General features: G+C 44.3%; 1 protein-coding gene across 1 annotated transcript in view; it reads right to left on the reverse strand.

The window, feature by feature from the left end:
- Window positions 1-18272, reverse strand: part of nup155 (nucleoporin 155) — a 129159-nt gene that overhangs the window by 62462 nt on the left and 48425 nt on the right. The window contains exons 12-18 of the mRNA XM_033018766.1: window positions 16244-16344; window positions 12249-12419; window positions 11399-11509; window positions 5664-5758; window positions 3974-4059; window positions 2338-2400; window positions 1911-2070 (exon numbers count right to left, since the gene is read on the reverse strand). Of these exons, the coding sequence (XP_032874657.1) occupies window positions 1911-2070; window positions 2338-2400; window positions 3974-4059; window positions 5664-5758; window positions 11399-11509; window positions 12249-12419; window positions 16244-16344 (787 nt within the window). The remainder of the gene's footprint in view (window positions 1-1910; window positions 2071-2337; window positions 2401-3973; window positions 4060-5663; window positions 5759-11398; window positions 11510-12248; window positions 12420-16243; window positions 16345-18272) is intronic.

Raw genomic sequence — 18272 nt, forward strand, 5'->3', positions numbered from 1 at the left:
CCCACCTGCCTGTGTTTTGCCCATGTCCCTCTAAACCTATCCTATCTATGTACTTTCTAAATGTTTCTAAATGAGAATTTGTCATTATTGGCCGGTGAGTCTCATGTCAGCAATAAGGAAGTTATTGCAGAGGAATCTTTGGGATATGATTTACTCCCAATTACATAGTCATGGGGGTAATTAGCGACAGCCAGCATTGCTTTGCACACACGTGTCTTACAAACGTAATTGTGTGATGCAGCTTTATAATACTTTGGTTAAGCTGCACACGGAGTGTTGTTACTCCATTGCAGGAAGTACCAGGAGCTTTGGAGAGGGTGAAGAAGACGTTTATCAGAACACTGCCAAGATTATGTGCTATTTGATAAATGGAGACGTTACAGAAGAGCAGATTGTTTTCTCTGGAACAGCAGAGGCTGAGGGGAGATCTGATCGAAGTATATAAAATTATGAAAGGCAGAGACTGTTGGGACTCAGGATGAAAATGGCAAAATGCCAGAAGGCATAGCTGTAGGGTAAGCGGGGCAAAGTTTAATGGAGATGTATAGGGCATGTTTACTTTCTTTTTGCACAGAAGGTGATTGATGCCTGCAATGTACTGCCAGGGCTGGATGTAGAAGCAGATATGACAGTGGTGATCAAGAGGCGTTTAGATAGTGGAGAATGGAAGGATATGGATCATATTCAGGAAGATGAGATTACATCTTTCCACAGGTAAGGGAATCAGACCTATCTATACGCAATATTCCAATAGAGCCTCACGAAGATGAATTACCAGAAGACTGGAGGGTGGTTTAATGTGCTTTTATTCAAGGACTACAGGGAGAAGTCTGGGATATGCAGGCCGATCGGCCAAACATCAATGGTGAGTAAATTACTGGAAAGGATTCTGAGAGACAGAATCTACCAGAAGAGCAGATAAGGACTTGGTAAGACAAAGACTGTTGAGAGATAGCGGCATGGCTTTGTTCATGGGAGATCACTGTCACAAATTTAATTCATTATTTTTTTGAACAAGTGACAAAGGGGATGATAAGAGAAAAGATAGACACAAAATGCCGGAGTAACTCAGCAGGACATGCAGCATCACTGGAGAAAAGAAATGGATGGCGCTTCAGGTCGAGACCCTTCTTCAGATGATATGGGCAAGCCAGTCAACTGGATCTTTGTCAAGGTCCCGTGTGGTAGAATAGTAAGAGTATGTGAAATCAAGGGTGAGCCAGCAAATTGGATGCAAAATTGGTGGTTGGAGAGGTATACTTTTCATATTGGAGAACTGAATGGCCATATGGTGGACACTGCCCAGTCCATCACGGGTTCTAACCTTCCAATCATCGAAGGGATTTGCAGAAGTCGCTACCTCAAAAAAGGCAGCCAGCATCATCAGAGACCCACACCACCCTGGCCACACACGCATTTCACCCCTGCCATCGGGAAGAAGATGCAGGGGCCTGAATACTGTCATACCCAGGTTCAGGAATAGCCACTTCCCCACAGCCACCAAGCTATTAAACACTACAACCTCCAAATAAGGTTTGAACTACAATAGACTTGAGGGCATTGGTTTCTTCTTTTTGCACTATTATTGTTTGTTGTGTGTGTGTGTGTGTGTGTGTGTGTGTGTGTGTGTGTGTGTGTGTGTGTGTGTGTGTGTGTGTGGGCGTGTTAATAAATGTGTATGTGTGTGTGCGCGCGCGCGTGTTCATAAGTGTGTGTGTGTGTGTGTGTGTGTGTGTGTGTGTGTGTGCGTGCGTGTGTGTGTGTGTGTGTGTACACACACTGAACTTTTATTATTTTGTTTACAGTGTACTATGTTTCCATATTCTGTTGTGCTGCTACAAGTAAGAATTTCATTGTTCTATCTGGGACATACGACAATGAAACACTCTTGAGTAAGCTCACACACATACCCCATGATCCTGGTGAAGAAAATGCAGATCCCATTATGCTTTCCGGAAAACACGACCTCAGGGCCAGACATGGTGGGGATCTGAGGCTGAGGAACACTGGTGTAGTGCGCGAGGCTCCCGGGAGAGAAGAGAGGCGTTGACATTCCCACAGGCTTCAAACCTGCAGAGTAACACAAATCATGAAAACAGAAGCAAACCGACCGCACCTGAGAAAATGCTGGAGTTGGGGACCAGAGACGGAATTGGAAAGGGGGTGGGGGGAGTCTGCGGCAGGGTAGCAGTCTACCAAAGAGGTGGTCAGGAGAATGGGGACAGGGGGCTGGATGAAAGGGGGGGGGGGGGGGGTTAAGGGAACACAAATGAAGGGTGTGATAAACAAATGAGAGGAGTGGAGACATCGGTGATTAGTTGACAATTTATACAGTACCTGAAGCTTGAATGGCTGATAGGCATGGGCTGAGGTACGGACTCCCAGGAGGCACCATAGGACCTGGGGGAGTGGGGAGGTGAAGAAAGAGTAATACAGACAGGGGGAAGAGGAGCGAGGGAGAACGAGAGGGAGAGAGAGACAGAGGAAGAGAGAGAGGGAGAGAGAGAGAGAGAGGGAGAGAGAGAGGGAGAGAGAGAGCGGGAGAGAGAGAGAGAGAGAGAGATGGAGAGAGAGAGGGAGAGAGGGAGAGGGGGAGAGAGAGAGAGAGAGAGACACAGACAGACAGACAGACAGACAGACAGACAGACAGACAGACACAGACAGACACAGACAGACAGACACAGGCAGAGGCAGAGAGAGAGAGAGAGGCAGAGAGAGAGAGAGAGGGGCAGAAAGAGAGAGGGGCAGAAAGAGAGAGGGGCAGAAAGAGAAAGAGAGAGGGGCAGAGAGAGAAAGAGAGAGGGGCAGAGAGGGAGAGGGAGAGGGAGAGGGAGAGGGAGAGGGAGAGGGAGAGGGAGAGGGAGAGGTGAGGGATGATTTCTCTTTCTCTCTCCTCTTCCTCTTTCCTCCCTCTCTGCTCTCGTCCCTCTCTCTCCCTCTCTCTCTCTCCCCTCTCTCCCCTCTCGTCTCTCCCCGTCTCTCGCTCCTCTCTCTCTCCCCCTCCGCCCCGAGCGAGAGAGGTCATTTAGATTCAACGTGGAAGTCAGAGTCTGGTCAGCAAACAAGTCAAGCTTAGTCCTAATCATTATCAGGGATGAGATAAAAATATCATCCTGACCAGTTTGTGCGAGCTAGACCCATTGCCCCCAAATCTCTCAGAACTTTTTTAATCCATGTACTTGTCCAAATGCCATTTAAACATTGTAGTTGCCCCTGCCTGACAGCTCAATCCATTTGCACACCCCATATGCATGAAAATGTTGCCCCTCAGATCCCCTTTAAGTCTTTCCCCACTCACCTTAAACTTGGAGAAACATGCTCTCACAACATTTCAGAGGTTCGTGTACAAATGGGCAAGGCTATGAAGCAAGTGCTGAGAAATGGATGAGCAGAGATGGGTACTTGGATACAAGGCTACAGATCTGGGATCATGAGCAAGACACAAGGTGCTGGGGGAACTGAGTGGGTCAGGCAACATCCGTGGAGGGAATGGACAGGGTACTGTTCACTACAAAGTTTCTGTTTTACTATTGGCTTTGACCCGAGTACACTTGGGAGTGGCACAGAACAGGTTAATAGTTGCCATGGTCGTTGTGGATGACTATGGAAGGTGCTGGATGGGATCAGTGCCATTGGCTCCTTTGAAACGCACACCATCCTGATTAGTGCGGGTGTCAGAGGCGAGGGGGAGAAGGCAGGAGAATGGTGTTGAGAGGGAAAGATACATCAGTCATGATTGAAGGGCAGAGTAGACCTGATGGGCCAATGGGCCCAATTCTGCTCCTATAACTTATGAACTAAAAAATATATTGCCATTCTTTATCTTCACTGGAATTAATCTCTTATTTTGAAACCCTAGCCCTCGTTCTTGGTTATGGGCTGAGCAACAGATGTCTTACTTGGGACGAGAGATGCTATCTGAGCCACTGAGTTACTCCAGCTTTTTATCTCTTTCTTCAGGAGCAATACTGACCTGGGTGTGGGGAGCTGAAGATGGGTCCCACGTTCATTGGCTGCTGAATGGCAGCTGGAAAACGCATCTGTGCTTCTCCACCATACCTGAAAGACAAGAGTTGTTACAGCTGTAGCCTGGGCTGTGACACTCTGGCTTCAATCACATTCTGCCCCACTACTTTACATCCACAGCGCAAACTGCGCCATCGCATCAACCCACTCAATGCCAAACAAGCACATTTATTTATTTCAATCAACAATACAAAACTAGGTGGGCCTGTGAGGTGTAAAGAGGACAGCAAGAGGCATTGAGGTGATTTAGTTCGTTTTAGTTTCCAGATACAGCGAGGAAACAGGCCGATCGGCCCACTGAGTCCGCGCCGACCAGCGATCCCTGCACTATCCTACACACACTCGGGACAAATTACATTTACACCAAGCCAATTAACCTACAAACCTGTATGTCTTTGGTGTGTGGAAGGAAACCGGAGATCTCTGAGAAAACCAACGCAAGTCACGGGGAGAATGTACAAACTCCCTACAGACAGCAACCATAGTCAGGATCGAACCCGGGTCTCTAGCGCTGTAAGGCAGCAACTCTACCGCTGCACCACCATGCAGATTTCAACAAGGTAATGCAGGATAATGTGCATAAAATGTATCCATTAGTAAGAAATAAAAAAATGCACAAAATTATTTTTAAATCCTGATATGACTTCCAGAGGGATCCAAGTGAACTAAAGCAGATTATTAGGGGCAGGACATCTAGAAAAGCAAGGATGTATTAAAGACAGTCAGTTCATCTTTGTGGGGGTGGGTTGGAATAGAATATCAGTATCCTGTGCCTGCCTTCTCTCCATATCCCCTGATCCCTTTAGCCACAAGGGCCACATCTAACTCCCTTTTAAATATAGTCAATGAACTGGCCTCAACTACATTCTGTGGCAGAGACTTCCAGAGATTCACCACTCTCTGTGTGAAAAATGTTTTTCTCATCTCGGTCCTAAAAGATTTCCCCTTTATCCTTAAACTGTGACCCCTTGTCCTGGACTTCCCCAACATCGGGAACAATCTTCCTGCATCTAGCCTGTCCAACCCTTTAAGAATTTTGTAAGTTTCTATAAGATCACCCCTCAATCAATGATGTATTTTTGGAAGTCAAATGCAAGAGGAAAATGTAGTTAATGGCAGGACCTTTACAAGCATTGATAGAAAGAGGAGCACAGATGTCACGATGTTTCATTGATGGGAGTATTACGAATGAGTGGGCATCACTTTGAACAAGAAGTGCATCAAAATGTCATCTTACACGGGTCAGTGAATCAGGAATTAATTTCCAGAGTTGCAGCTGGATTATTAGAAGTGTTTCAGATCATGACACAGGGGCAGAATTGGGCCATTCAGTCTACTTCCTCACAAGGGACAACACCCGAAGGTATCACACCTCTCCCATCGTGCCTTCTTTTCTGTGTTGTTCATGTTAACCATATAACCATATAACAATTACACCCAAATTGGGTGTAGGGTGTACGTCCAAGCTTGGTGGGTACATGGAACAATTTACCAGAGGGGCAGGTTAGGCAGGTACCATAACGATATCACTGTATGCCTTGATTAACATCTCCACCCCTTGAAAGCAAGTTCAAAAGACAGGTCACTGCATCCCTGTAAATTGCAGTTAAACGGGGACTATCAGTGTGTTTTTGTACCTGAAGAAAGCACGAGTTGCCCAAATTGAGACCTCACGATCACATGCTGTACTTGAACAGGCAAGGATGAGACATGATGCACAAGCTTGCTCCTCCTGAACAGAAGACACAAATTCATTAGCAACAAGAACAGCAACACCCTTTACTGATCATTTCATAATCTCCAAATCATCTCACATTTTATAAGTTTTGTCAGCAGCCTTTATGTGGCGACTGTTGCATGCAGTACTTTGGGTATGCAAGCAAAGAATTTCACTGTGATTCGTCACATGTGACAATAATGTATTCATTCATTAAACAGAAGAAGGCGCAGAGCCAGAATCATAACACACTTACAGCGCAGGAGGAAGCCCTTTGGCCCATCGTGTCCACGTTGGCCATCAAGCCCACGGAATGTACAACATAGAAAAATACAGCACACAAGGTCTGTGCCCAATGTGATGCCAAGCTAAACTCATCTCATCTGCCTCACCGGTCACTGAAAGTTGGCGTGCAGGTACAGCAGGCAGGGAAGAAAGCTAATGGAATGTTGGCCTTCATAACAAGAGGATTTCAGTATAGGAGTAAAGAGGTTCTTCTGCAGTTGTATAGGGCTCTGGTGAGACCACATCTGGCGTATTGTGTACAGTTTTGGTCTCCTAATTTGAGGAAGGACATCCTTGCGATTGAGGCAGTGCAGCGTAGGTTCACGAGATTGATCCCTGGGATGGTGGGACTGTCATATGAGGATAGATTGAAAAGACTAGGCTTGTATTCACTGGAGTTTAGAAGGATGAGGGGGTTTTATAGAAACATATAAAATTATAAAAGGACTGGACAAGCTAGATGCAGGAAAAATGTTCCCAATGTTGGGCGAGTCCAGAACCAGGGGCCACAGTCGTAGAATAAAGGGGAGGCCATTTAAGAAAAACTTTTTCACCCAGAGAGTTGTGGATTTGTGGAATTCCCTGCCACAGAGGGCAATGGAGGCCAAATCCCTGGATGGATTTAAGAGAGTTAGATAGAGCTCTAGGGGCTAGTGGAATTAAGGGATATGGGGAGAAGGCATGCACGGGTTATTGATTGGGGACGATCAGCCATGATCACAATTAATGGCGGTGGTGGCTCAAAGGGCCGAATGGCCTCCTCCTGCACCTGTTTTATATGTTTCTATTCAACACAATCGTACCCAGTAGACTGATCTAAGCTGTCCGACCTGGGCTTCCAACACAACATCCGTCTATGGATTAAGGACTTCCTTACAGACCGGCCGTAGTCAGTCAGGATGGGACTCCCCCACTCTGACACTTAGCACAGGAATTCCACAAGGCTGTGTGCTGAGCCCCCACCTCTACTCCATCTATACCTACCCACTGATCCACAGCACGAACGCCATCATTAAATTTGCAGACGACATGACAGCAGCGGGGCTGATCACTGAGGGCGATGAGTCAGCTTTCAAGGAGGAGGTACAGAGGCTGGTGCTCAGAAAACAACTTTGCACTCAATACAAAAAAAACAAAAGAGCTCATCATTGACTTCAGGAAGAAGCAAGGTGACCATCCCCCCCACATAAACGGAGAAAGAGTGGACAGAATCTCCAGTTTCAGGTTGCTGGGCACCCACATCTCAGCAGATCTCAGGTGGTCAAGTAACACGCACTCCCTGGTAAAGAAGGCACAACAACGGCTTCATTTCCTAAGATCACTCAGGAAAGTCAACGCCACAACAGCTGCTAGTGTCATTCTACCGTTGCTCCATAGAGAGTGTCCTGACACATGGCATCCTGGCCTGGTATGGCAACAGTTCTGCAGCTGACAAGAAGGCTCTGCAGAGTCATCAATACAGCCCTGAAGATCACCAACACACACCTGCCGGCCCTGGAAGAGATCTACAGCTCCCGTTGCCTGCGGAAGGCATCACGCATCCTAAAGTACTCATCTCATCCCGCACATCACTTGTTTGACCTTCTGCCCTCAGGAAAGTGTTACAGGTCCATCAAATCACACACCACAAGATTAACAAACAGTTTCTACCCCAAGGCCATCACCACACTGAACTCTGCAGTGAACACGCATCCCCCATAACCAATATTTTGTATTGCCACAACACTAGACTGTGAAATATTGCACATTATGACGACTTGACATTTTCTTCTTTTTTTTTTGAATAATATTTTTATTAGAAGCATATCATTATCCAAACCAATACAGACTTTGTTTAACAGTTACATATTATTAGTATCTAGTGTCTCCGGGTCCCAGCTATCAAAATAGCTGGGGTCCTCATTTATTGATTACGTATTAACACTGCTTCTAATTGTATATTTTTATTTATAGATAGAAAGAGAGAAAAGAAAAAAAAGATAATTTTTAAAAAGAGTAAACTATCAATAATACAGCTTAGGAGATAGGTCCGTGGGTTATAAAACGGAACTATTCATCTAATCCTGGATTCAAGTTTCAGTCAGGCTTCCGTGCTGGACCAATTTACCCCTTCAATTTAATCTATAAATGGAGACCATGTTCTAGCAAATAATTCTGGTTTGTCAATTAAGCCAAGTCTAATTTTTTCCAAATGTAAGGTCTCTGACATCTCTATAATCCACATTTTAATTGTGGGGGTTGTTGGGTTTTTCCAAAATGTTAATATTAATATTTTCCCAATTATTATACTATAATCAAGGAAATTTCTTTGGCTTGTTGCAAGTTTTAGGCATTGTTCTGATGTTCCCAATATTATTAGTTTAGGGTCGGGATCCAGTTGGGTATTAACAACTTTAGAAATAATTTTAAAAATATCCGTCCAGAAAATTTTAATTTTTATACAATTTACAAAAGTATGGGTTAAATTATCCACTGAGTATTGACATTTGTCACAGATAGGGGAGATATTAAGAAAAATTCTATTTAATTTTGTTTTAGAGTAATGCAATCTATGTAGTACTTTAAATTTATTAAAGAATGTCTGGCATTTAACGAGCATTGATGTATATGTTGTAGACTTTCATCCCAAATAACTTTCATTATAGGTTGATCAAATTCATTTTCCCATGCTTGTCTATATAATTCAGTCGACAGGATCTCACTATCTAAAAGAGATTATAAATGTAAGATATTAATTTATCCCTATTAGGATGTTTATTCAAACATTCATCAAGAATCTCTGGCTCTTTAGTTCTGTATTCTTGTGTATGTGATTTAACATAATCTCTGTTATAAATATCTAAAAAAATTATTTGAATGTAGTCCATAATTCTGTTGTAACTCCTGAAATGAAAGAAAAATACCTTTTCTATAAAGATGTCCCACCTTTTTAATTCCATATTTTTTCCATTGTATAAAACCTTAATCCAACACAGAGGGTTTAAATGAAGGATTATTTACAATGGGGAGAAAGAGTGATAAATTATCCAATTTTAAAGTCTTTTTTAATTGTTTCCAAATTCGTATACCACTATATATTATAGGATTTTCACTATCTGTTTTTTTTATTCAGTTTTGTGGGAGCTAACAGAATCGGGCCAATTTCAAAAGGCAAACAATCTTCCTTCTCTTTAACCAATCTGGTTGTTGATCTATATCTTCCAACCAGAAATTCATATTTTTAATATGGTATGCCCAAAAGTAAAATAAAAAATTTGGTAAAACGAATCCTCCATTTGTCTTGGATTTACATAAATGTTTTTTACTTATTCTATGATTCTTATAATCCCAAATAAAGCTTGCGACAATAGAATCAACTTAAAAAGGGTATTAATTGAAAAAGGTATAGTAATTGTGGAAGAAAAATCATTTTTATGGCATTAATTCTACCGAGCATTGAGATGGGAAGTGTTTTCCAATATTGAATATTTTTATGCAATTTATTAAGTAAAAGCGGAAAATTTATTTTAAATAAAGAAGTATATTTCTTGGTCACATAAATTCCTTGATATTTAAATTTTTCATTGACTATTTTAAAGGGAGATTGGTGCAATATGTATGTTAAGTTCCGTTATTGGCATAATTTCACTTTTATTCCAATTAATTCTATATCCCGAAAATAAGCCAAATTGAGTTATAAGATTTGAATGTTTGGAATGCCGGTTTCTGGATTTGTACATCATCTGCATATAAAGAGATTTTATTAACTGTATCTTTAGTATTATACCCATATATTTCTGGGTGGGCTCTAACACTTTCTGCCAATGGTTCAATAGCAAGGGCGAATAATAACAGGGATAACGGACATCCTTGTCTACAACCTCTAGATAAATCAAATTTTGTTGATAACATTTGATTTGTCATTATTCTAGCTGTTGGATTAGTATATAAAAGCTTAACCCATGTGCAGAACTTCTCACCCAGTTGAAATGTTTCCATCACCGAAAGTAAATAAGGCCATTCCACCTGATCAAATGCTTTTTTAGCATCTAACGAGATAACTGCTAAATATACATTAGCTATTCTATTTGAGTATATAATGTTAAATAATCCTCTCAGATTATAAAATGAATAACGTTTTGGAATAAAACCTGTTTGATTGGGGTGTATTAATTTATGAATCACTAGACTTGACGTTTTCTTGCCGTTTATGTTACTTGTTATTTGTTATTATTAATCTGATACGTTGGAGCTCCGCTCGGCGCCTGAAATTTTGTTGTATGTATTACAATGACAATAAATTGTATTATTATTATTATTACTATTAGGAAGGGTCTTGACCCGAAACGTCACCCATTGCTTCAGCCCATCCCACTGAGTTACTCCAGCATTTTGTGTCTATCTTTGATTTAAACCAGCATCTGCAGTTCCTGCATACTCTGCCTTTATTGAGTTTCTTATTTACCTCCTCAGAAAACTCCCTCAGATTTATGGACATAATCTCCCCAGCACAAAACAATGCTAACTCCTCCTAATCACCTCAGACCTTTCCAAGTGAACATAAATACTGTCTCAGCATTCTTTGTAACACTTCCCTTCCCCTGATACTCAATGGCCCGTGGTTTCCAGTTTTACCCCACCTGACCTCTTTGAACAAGGCAATAGAATTAGTTAGATACCTCACCCTTGGTTGACAAAGATGCATTACCTGTTACAGCCCCAGCCATTTCTTCCCTCAGCAACACAGGATAGATGCCAAAGACTCTGGCAATGTGCTCCAATACTTCCAGCACCTTGGCCTTCCTGAAGCCGCTGTACGCCACCATACCAGCCGACCCCTCCTTTAACAATCCACCTCCACATCCTTCTGTGTCAATCAGTTTAGTTTAGTGATACAGCGCAGAAACAGGCCATTCGGCCCACACCGAGCGCGATCCCCGCACACTAACACTATCCTTAGCACATTGTGAACAATTTATGTGCATCTTTGGAGTGTGGGAGGAAACTGAAGATCTCGGAGAAAACCAACACAGGTGACGGGGATAACGTACAAACTCCGTACAGACAGCACCCGTAGTCAGGATTGAACCCGGGTTTCTGCCGCTGTGAGGCAGCAACTCTACCGCTGCGCCACCGTGCTGTCCCCCAAATATCGATGCGTATTCCCTTAGCATCTCACTCGTATCCCCGGTCTCCACACATCATTAAGAGGAGTATTTCCAGGATAAGGAATTTCAAATATGGCAAGCGCCCGACACACTGGGACTATTATCAATCGAGTGAAAAATTTAACAGGAGATCCCATCATGTGGACTTTTGATAAAGTCAGGAGAATCCATTTCCTTTGCCATAGATTTCAAATAAGCAGCAGAGATGCAGGACTGTCCTTACCCGATAGAGTTTGAAGAATCGCTCAACATCCTCTCCTTCTCCACCTGTAGTGCTCACCAGGAGGTGGCGCAGTTGATCCACAGGTCGCAGCTTCTGAAAGAAGTGGCTGCCCTATCGCAAGCAACGAGAAATTGGTGGTTATTGCGGCTCGTGGATTATAATAGTCAGGACTGTTGCAGAACTTGTCAAGGAGCATTCCCGACCCAACACATAGAGACATGCACGGGTGTGCAAACACTGCAGGCTCAGGAAGGCAAAAGTGAACAGAGGTGTGTGCTGGCAGACAATGGCATTCCAGGACGGGCGGAAGGCAGGAATCGCAGCACGGGGAGGTGCAGGGTGGAGTGGAAGGGGCAGGAGGAGGGGGCCACGGTGGGGGGGGGGGGGCTCACAGCAGGGTGGAGGTCAGGACTGGGGAAATGTTGCCCAGGGTGAGGTAGAAGGGGCTCAAGGCAGGGCGAGGGCCACGGTGAGGGGACTCAGGGGGAGGGGGCTCAGCGCAGAGTGGGTGGAGAAAGGTGGAGCGGCAGGGTGGAAGCAAGGGCCGGGGGAGGGGGCCTAGGGTGGGGAGGGGGAGGTAGATTAGGGCAGTTTGGGGCGGGGGGGTGGTGGGGGTGGGGGAAATGGGCGAGGGTCACGATGGGGTCCACGTTGGTGGCCACGAGTCGGGGGCTTTTGGGAAGGGCAGGGTGAGGGACCAGGAATGGAGATGGGGGCAAGGATACTTATGGCAGAGGCCAGGGCAGGAGGGCAGAGTGCGGGGGAGAGAGAGATGGTGGGCACAGAGTGGGCGCACACACACGGGAGACCAGGGATAGTCCACTCTGCAGCGCCAGCTCACTTCAATTACCTGAGCAGTGAGTAGAATGAATCGTTTGGGTGGAACGAGATGCTGATGGATCACAACCGGTGGGTCAGTGAGTGGAACGCGGTCCTTGTTGAGGGCTGTGATAATCCTCTGAGGTTGGGAGTTGTCAATGGACGAGATGGCCCATGAATGTCCGTCGATGTTTGCTGTCGTCTGGAGTAGCAGTTGCACGGATTAAGGAAGATGATTAGGCAATACGAAATATTGGCTGCATACCATACACAACAGACCCTGAAACTGATTCCATCACAGACACTGACCCAGGGCTGAGCCCCACCCGGGGCAGAGACACCAGTCCAGGAACAAACATAGAAACATAGAAATTAGGTGCAGGAGTAGGCCATTCGGCCCTTCGAGCCTGCACCGCCATTCAATATGATCATGGCTGATCATCCAACTCAGTATCCCGTACCTGCCTTCTCTCCATACCCTCTGATCCCCTTAGCCACAAGGGCCACATCTAACTCCCTCTTAAATATAGCCAATGAACTGGCCTCGACTACCCTCTGTGGCAGGGAGTTCCAGAGATTCACCACTCTCTGTGTGAAAAAAGTTCTTCTCATCTCGGTTTTAACCATAAACCAAGGTCTAATGCAGAGATTTACTACACCACCACTGTGGGGGCAAATGTGCTTCATGTTTCAGAAGCCCGAAACATTCACTCTGCTCCTCTCCACTTTGATGCTGCCTGTACTGCTAAGTATTTCAGCCCACAACACCCTAAAGGCCCTGTCCCACTATCCCGAGTTACTCACGAACTCTCCCGAGTTTTCCCCTTGATTCGAACTCGGAGAATTACGGTAATAGCCGTTCGTAGGTACTCGGGGCTATTTTTTTAAAACTCGTGGACATTTTTCAACATGTTGAAAAAACATCCCGACATACCTGATGCCCTGAGTTCCTACGGCTGGCATTACGAGCAGCTACAAAACATCTCCGGACTCCTACCGGTTCCTACGAGCTCGCTACCGACATTACCCGACATTCCCCGAGTTTGAATCAAGGGGAAAACTCGGAAGAGTTCGTGAGTAACTGGGACAGGGCCTTAAGGAAAAGGAGATCTGCTCAACAAGACCATCACCAATTGTCACACTACACAGTCTTCCTGCTCTGTCCTTGATCACAATAACATCCACTGATCCATTTATCGCTTCAATGCAATCAAAACACAAGCCTCCACAGCCGTCAAGGGAAAGAATGGGTCCCATTACAGAACACCACGGCCTTCTACATGTAGAACCACAGCCGATGGACAAGATTTAGAATGAATGAATTTACTCGCATTTGTAAGAGAATGGACTAATTTGGGACAGTCAGCGCAGCTTTGCCTCGCAGCAGGTTTTACCTTACATAGACCTTACAGGTTTTACCTTACCATACCTTACAAACCTGATCATATTTGTTGAGGAGGTGACAAAGGTGATTGATATGGGTAGGGCGCTGAATGTTGTCTACATGGATTTTAGATGCATGGGATCCATGGTGATATGGCCGTTAGTATTCAGAACTGGCTTACTCACAAAAGAGGTGTCATGCTGACTGTCACCGTTGGAGCTCCTCAGGGAACTGTGCTGGGATCTCTGTTCTACTGTTTGAGATGTCTTTTTTATTTTTTTATTTATATTAGAGGCCTTGTACATACATCTTTATCATGATATGCAACACAATACATTTTGTTCTACAACTTCTCTTTTTTTTTAAACTTTAACCTGTAATAGAAAAAGAGAAAAGAGAAAGAAGAGAAGAATGAGGATAGTAGTGAAGTGAGTCCGCAGTAGTTGGCGTTAAATGAATGATGATGGTTAAGTAGACTGCGTGCTTGAGAATGTGAAAAAAAAAGGAAAGAAAAAAGAAAAGAAAACATGCCCCAAAGAGAAGAGGGCCTTAAGAAGGGAAAGGAAATAAGTAAAAAATCCAAAGAAGGTAGAGCTAAACAAAAAAGAAAGGGAATGTGCCTAATTCATAACGATTCACACCCATCACCTTGTTCTAAAACAATAACTTTCTAGGGTTATGCTGAATCATATTACACTTGTAACAAATCAATAAAAGGTGACCATATTCTTAAGAATTGTTCTTGTTTTCCTGCTAGAACGAGTCTCATTTCCTCGAGATGTAATATTTCCGACATATTTGTGATCCACATTTTAAACGTTGGGATAGGAGCGTTTTTCCAGAATTTAAGTATAAGTTTTTTTGCCGTTATCAAACCATAGTTTAGGAAACATCTTTGAAATATAGTTAGTTCAGAACAGGCTTCCCTTGCTCCGAAAATCATTAATTCTGTATTTGGGTCCAGTCTTAATTTAAATATTTTTGAAAAGCTTTCAAAAATTTCCTTCCAAAATTTCTGAAGTTTTGCACAGGAAACAAATGAGTGTGCTATTGTTGCCTCTTTAGTTAGGCACTTATCACAGATGGGAGAGACATTTGGAAATATTTTATTTAGTTTTGTTTTTGAGATGTCTATACACGACTTGGGTTTGTTAGCAAGTTTAGTAGACGACACCAACATTGGTGGACTTGCAGACAGTGAGGAAGGCTGTCAAAGTGTACAGCAGGATAGAAATCAGCAACAGAAATGGAGAAATGGCAGATGGGAGTTAAATCTGAAAAGGTGCGAGGTGCTGGAAAAATCGAGGGTAGACAAAAATGCTGGAGAAACTCAGCGGGTGAGGCAGCATCTATGGAGCGAAGGAATAGGTGACGTTTCGGGTCGAGATCTTTCTTCAGGCTGATTTTTTGTGAAGTATGAGGTGTTGCACTGCGCAAGTTAAATGCAAGGAGAAAGTATACATGTATTTTGTGTGTTTTGTGTATTTTTTACTGTTGGCATCAATTTCCCTCCTGGGATAAATAAAGTTCCATCGTATCGTAATGTATCGTAATGGCAAGACCCTAACAGCATTGATCGACAGAGTGATCTTGTGATCTGTCAATAGGTCCCTGAAAGTGGTACCCAAGTATATAATGGTAAAGCAGATGTATGCAGGGGCGGAAAACCCGGGGGACACACGTCCCATCCATGTTTTGAGAGGTGGGGGACATCCCCCCCAAGTTTTTGTAATCCGGATTTTAAAACCGGTGAAATCTCCGCTTTCCCCAAGACAGTGGGGGTGGGACTGATGATCGAGGGCGGCGATTGGAGGTGAGAGACGTCAGTCAGCAGACAATGGGGGCGGGACATGATTCAGCGCGATGATTGGAGGCGGGAGACGTGGCACATACCTGCGCTTCATCCGCAGCCAGGATCGATCCCGGCCGGCTCTCCGGCGCTGCCCCGAGTGCCCCCACCCCCGGCCAGCGAGGTCGGCAGCAACGATCCTTCGCTATACTATAGCCTATAGGGTCTTTGGTCGGCAGTCAGACGGGCCAGCGCAGAGAAACAGCTCAAAACTCAGCTAACTCTGCCTGTCCCGCCAGGTGAGCTTACACCCCTTCCTGGACTTGCGGGAAATATGGCCCAGCGTGGAGAAGCAGCGCCGGTATACCGTCAGTCCAGACAGGGCTGTGGTTAACCCGGTGAGACAGGCAGTTGAGCTGCATTTAGCGTGGATTGAGCCTCTGAAGCCTCGCGCGCGCGTGTGTGAGTGTGCGCATGCGCGCGTGGCCGCCAAAAAATTGTGTCCCCCGTCCCCTCCATGTTTTGATAGCGAGTTCCGCTCTTGGGTGTATGGAAGTTGCCTGAATTTTGCTTGAAATTCTTCCAGTCACTCCTCCGAATCAGCACTGTTTAACACGTCAGTTTGGCTTGTGGTCTTATCTTAGTCAGTATCTTGTGAGCCTGTGGGTGCATCAACATTAATGTCCATTCTCCTCCCGTGATGCTACCCGACCTCCTCCAGCAGTTTGATTTTACTCAAAAGTCCTGTTTCTGCAGTATCTCGTATCACTCTGCAGCTATTACCTATAATTCCTTTATAACTGTGTGAAATGCAGTGAAGCCCATTAAAAAGTCCAGACGATTCCAGTCTTACCTGTACTTCCATGAGTGGTCTCTGGAAGGGGAAAGAGTCGTGATTGATGCACCAAAGGACATCGTTGTCATCATTCTCAGAAGCTGCCAACAGCAGAACACCTGTAGAATGCGATACCAGCATTATTTCAGCTTTCATGCAGCAAAGCACAAAGTTCAATACAGGAACAACCACAGATCATTCACTCATCAAGAACCAAGTACAACGTCAATGTACTGCCCAACAATCTTGTGTCATTCCTAACAATGAACAATGAGCATGAACAGACCAATCAGCCATTTGACCAGTTCAATTCATTAAGATCACAGCTGACCTGGGGTGGGATATTGCAACCTTCACGTGGTCAAAGGTTCAAAGGTTCTTTATTAGTCACATACACCAATTGGTGTAGTGAAATAGAAACATAGAAAATAGGTGCAGGAGTAGGTCATTCGGCCCTTCGAGCCTGCACTGCCATTCAATATGATCATGGCTGATCATCTAACTCAGTTACCTGTACCTGCCTTCTCTCCATACCCCCTGATCCCTTTAGCCACAAGGGCCACATCTAACTCCCTCTTAAATATAGCCAATGAACTGGCCTTAACTACCTTCTGTGGCAGAGAGTTCCAGAGATTCACCACTGTCTGCGTGAAAATTTTTTTCTCATCTCGGTTCTAAAGGATTTCCCCTCTATCCTTAAGCTGTGACCCCTTGTCCTGGACTTCCCCAACATCGGGAACAATCTTCCTGCATCTAGCCTGTCCAATCCCTAAAGTCGTTATTCAATTGGTCTGCCATGTCCTTGTTCCCCATGATCAATTCACCTGTTTCTGACTGCAAGGGACCTACATTTGCTTTTACTAATCTCTTTCTCTTCACATATCTATAAAAACTTTTGCAGTCAGTTTTTATGTTCCCTGCCAGTTTTCTTTCATAATCTATTTTCCCTTTCCTAATTAAGCCCTTTGTCCTCCTCTGATGGTCTCTGAATTTCTCCCAGTCCTCTGGTAGACTGTTTTTTCTGGCTAATTTGTACGCTTCGTCTTTTGTTTTGATACTATCCCTGATTTCCCTTGTTATCCACGGATGCACTACCTTCCCTGATTTTTTCTTTTGCCAAACTGGGATGAACAATTGTTGTAGTTCATCCATGCAGTCGTTAAATGGCTTCCATTGCATATCCACCGTCAACCCTTTAAGAATCAATTGCCAGTCAATCTTGGCCAATTCACATCTCATACCCTCAAAGTTACCTTTCTTTAAGTTCAGAACCATTGTTTCTAAATTAACAATGTCACTCTCCATCCTAATGACGAACTCAACCATATTATGGTCACTCTTGCCCAAGGGGCCACACACAACAAGACTGCTAACTAACCCTTCCTCATTACTCAGTACCTAGTCTAGAATAGCCTGCTCTCTCGTAGGTTCCTCTACATATTGGTTTAGAAAACTATCCCGCATACATTCCAAGAAATCCTCTTCCTCAGCACCCCTGCCAATTTGATTCACCCAATCTATATGTTGATTGAAGTCACCCATTATAACTGTTTTACCTTTGTTGCACGCATTTCTAATTTCCTGTTTGATGCCATCCCCAACTTCACTACTACTGTTAGGTGGCCTGTACACAACACCCACTAGCGTTTTCTGCCCCTTAGTGTTTCGCAGCTCTACCCATATCGATTCCACATCCTCCAAGCTAATGTCCTTCCTTTCTGTTGCGTTAATTTCCTCTCTAACCAGCAACGCAACCCCACCTCCTTTTCCTTTCTGTCTATCCCTCCTGAATATTGAATATCCATGGATGTTCAGCTCCCAGCCTTGGTCACCCTGGAGCCATGTCTCCGTGATCCCAACTATATCATAATCATTAATAGCTATCTGCACATTCAACTCATCCACCTTTTTACGAATGCTCCTTGCATTGAGACACAAAGCCTTCAGGCTTGTTTTTACAACACTCTTACCCCTTACACAATTATGTTGAAAAGTGGCCCTTTTTGATTTTTGCCCTGGATTTGTCTGCCTGCCACATTTACTTTTC

The sequence above is a fragment of the Amblyraja radiata genome, chromosome 3, assembly GCF_010909765.2.
Source record: "Amblyraja radiata isolate CabotCenter1 chromosome 3, sAmbRad1.1.pri, whole genome shotgun sequence".
Lineage (NCBI taxonomy): Eukaryota > Metazoa > Chordata > Chondrichthyes > Rajiformes > Rajidae > Amblyraja > Amblyraja radiata.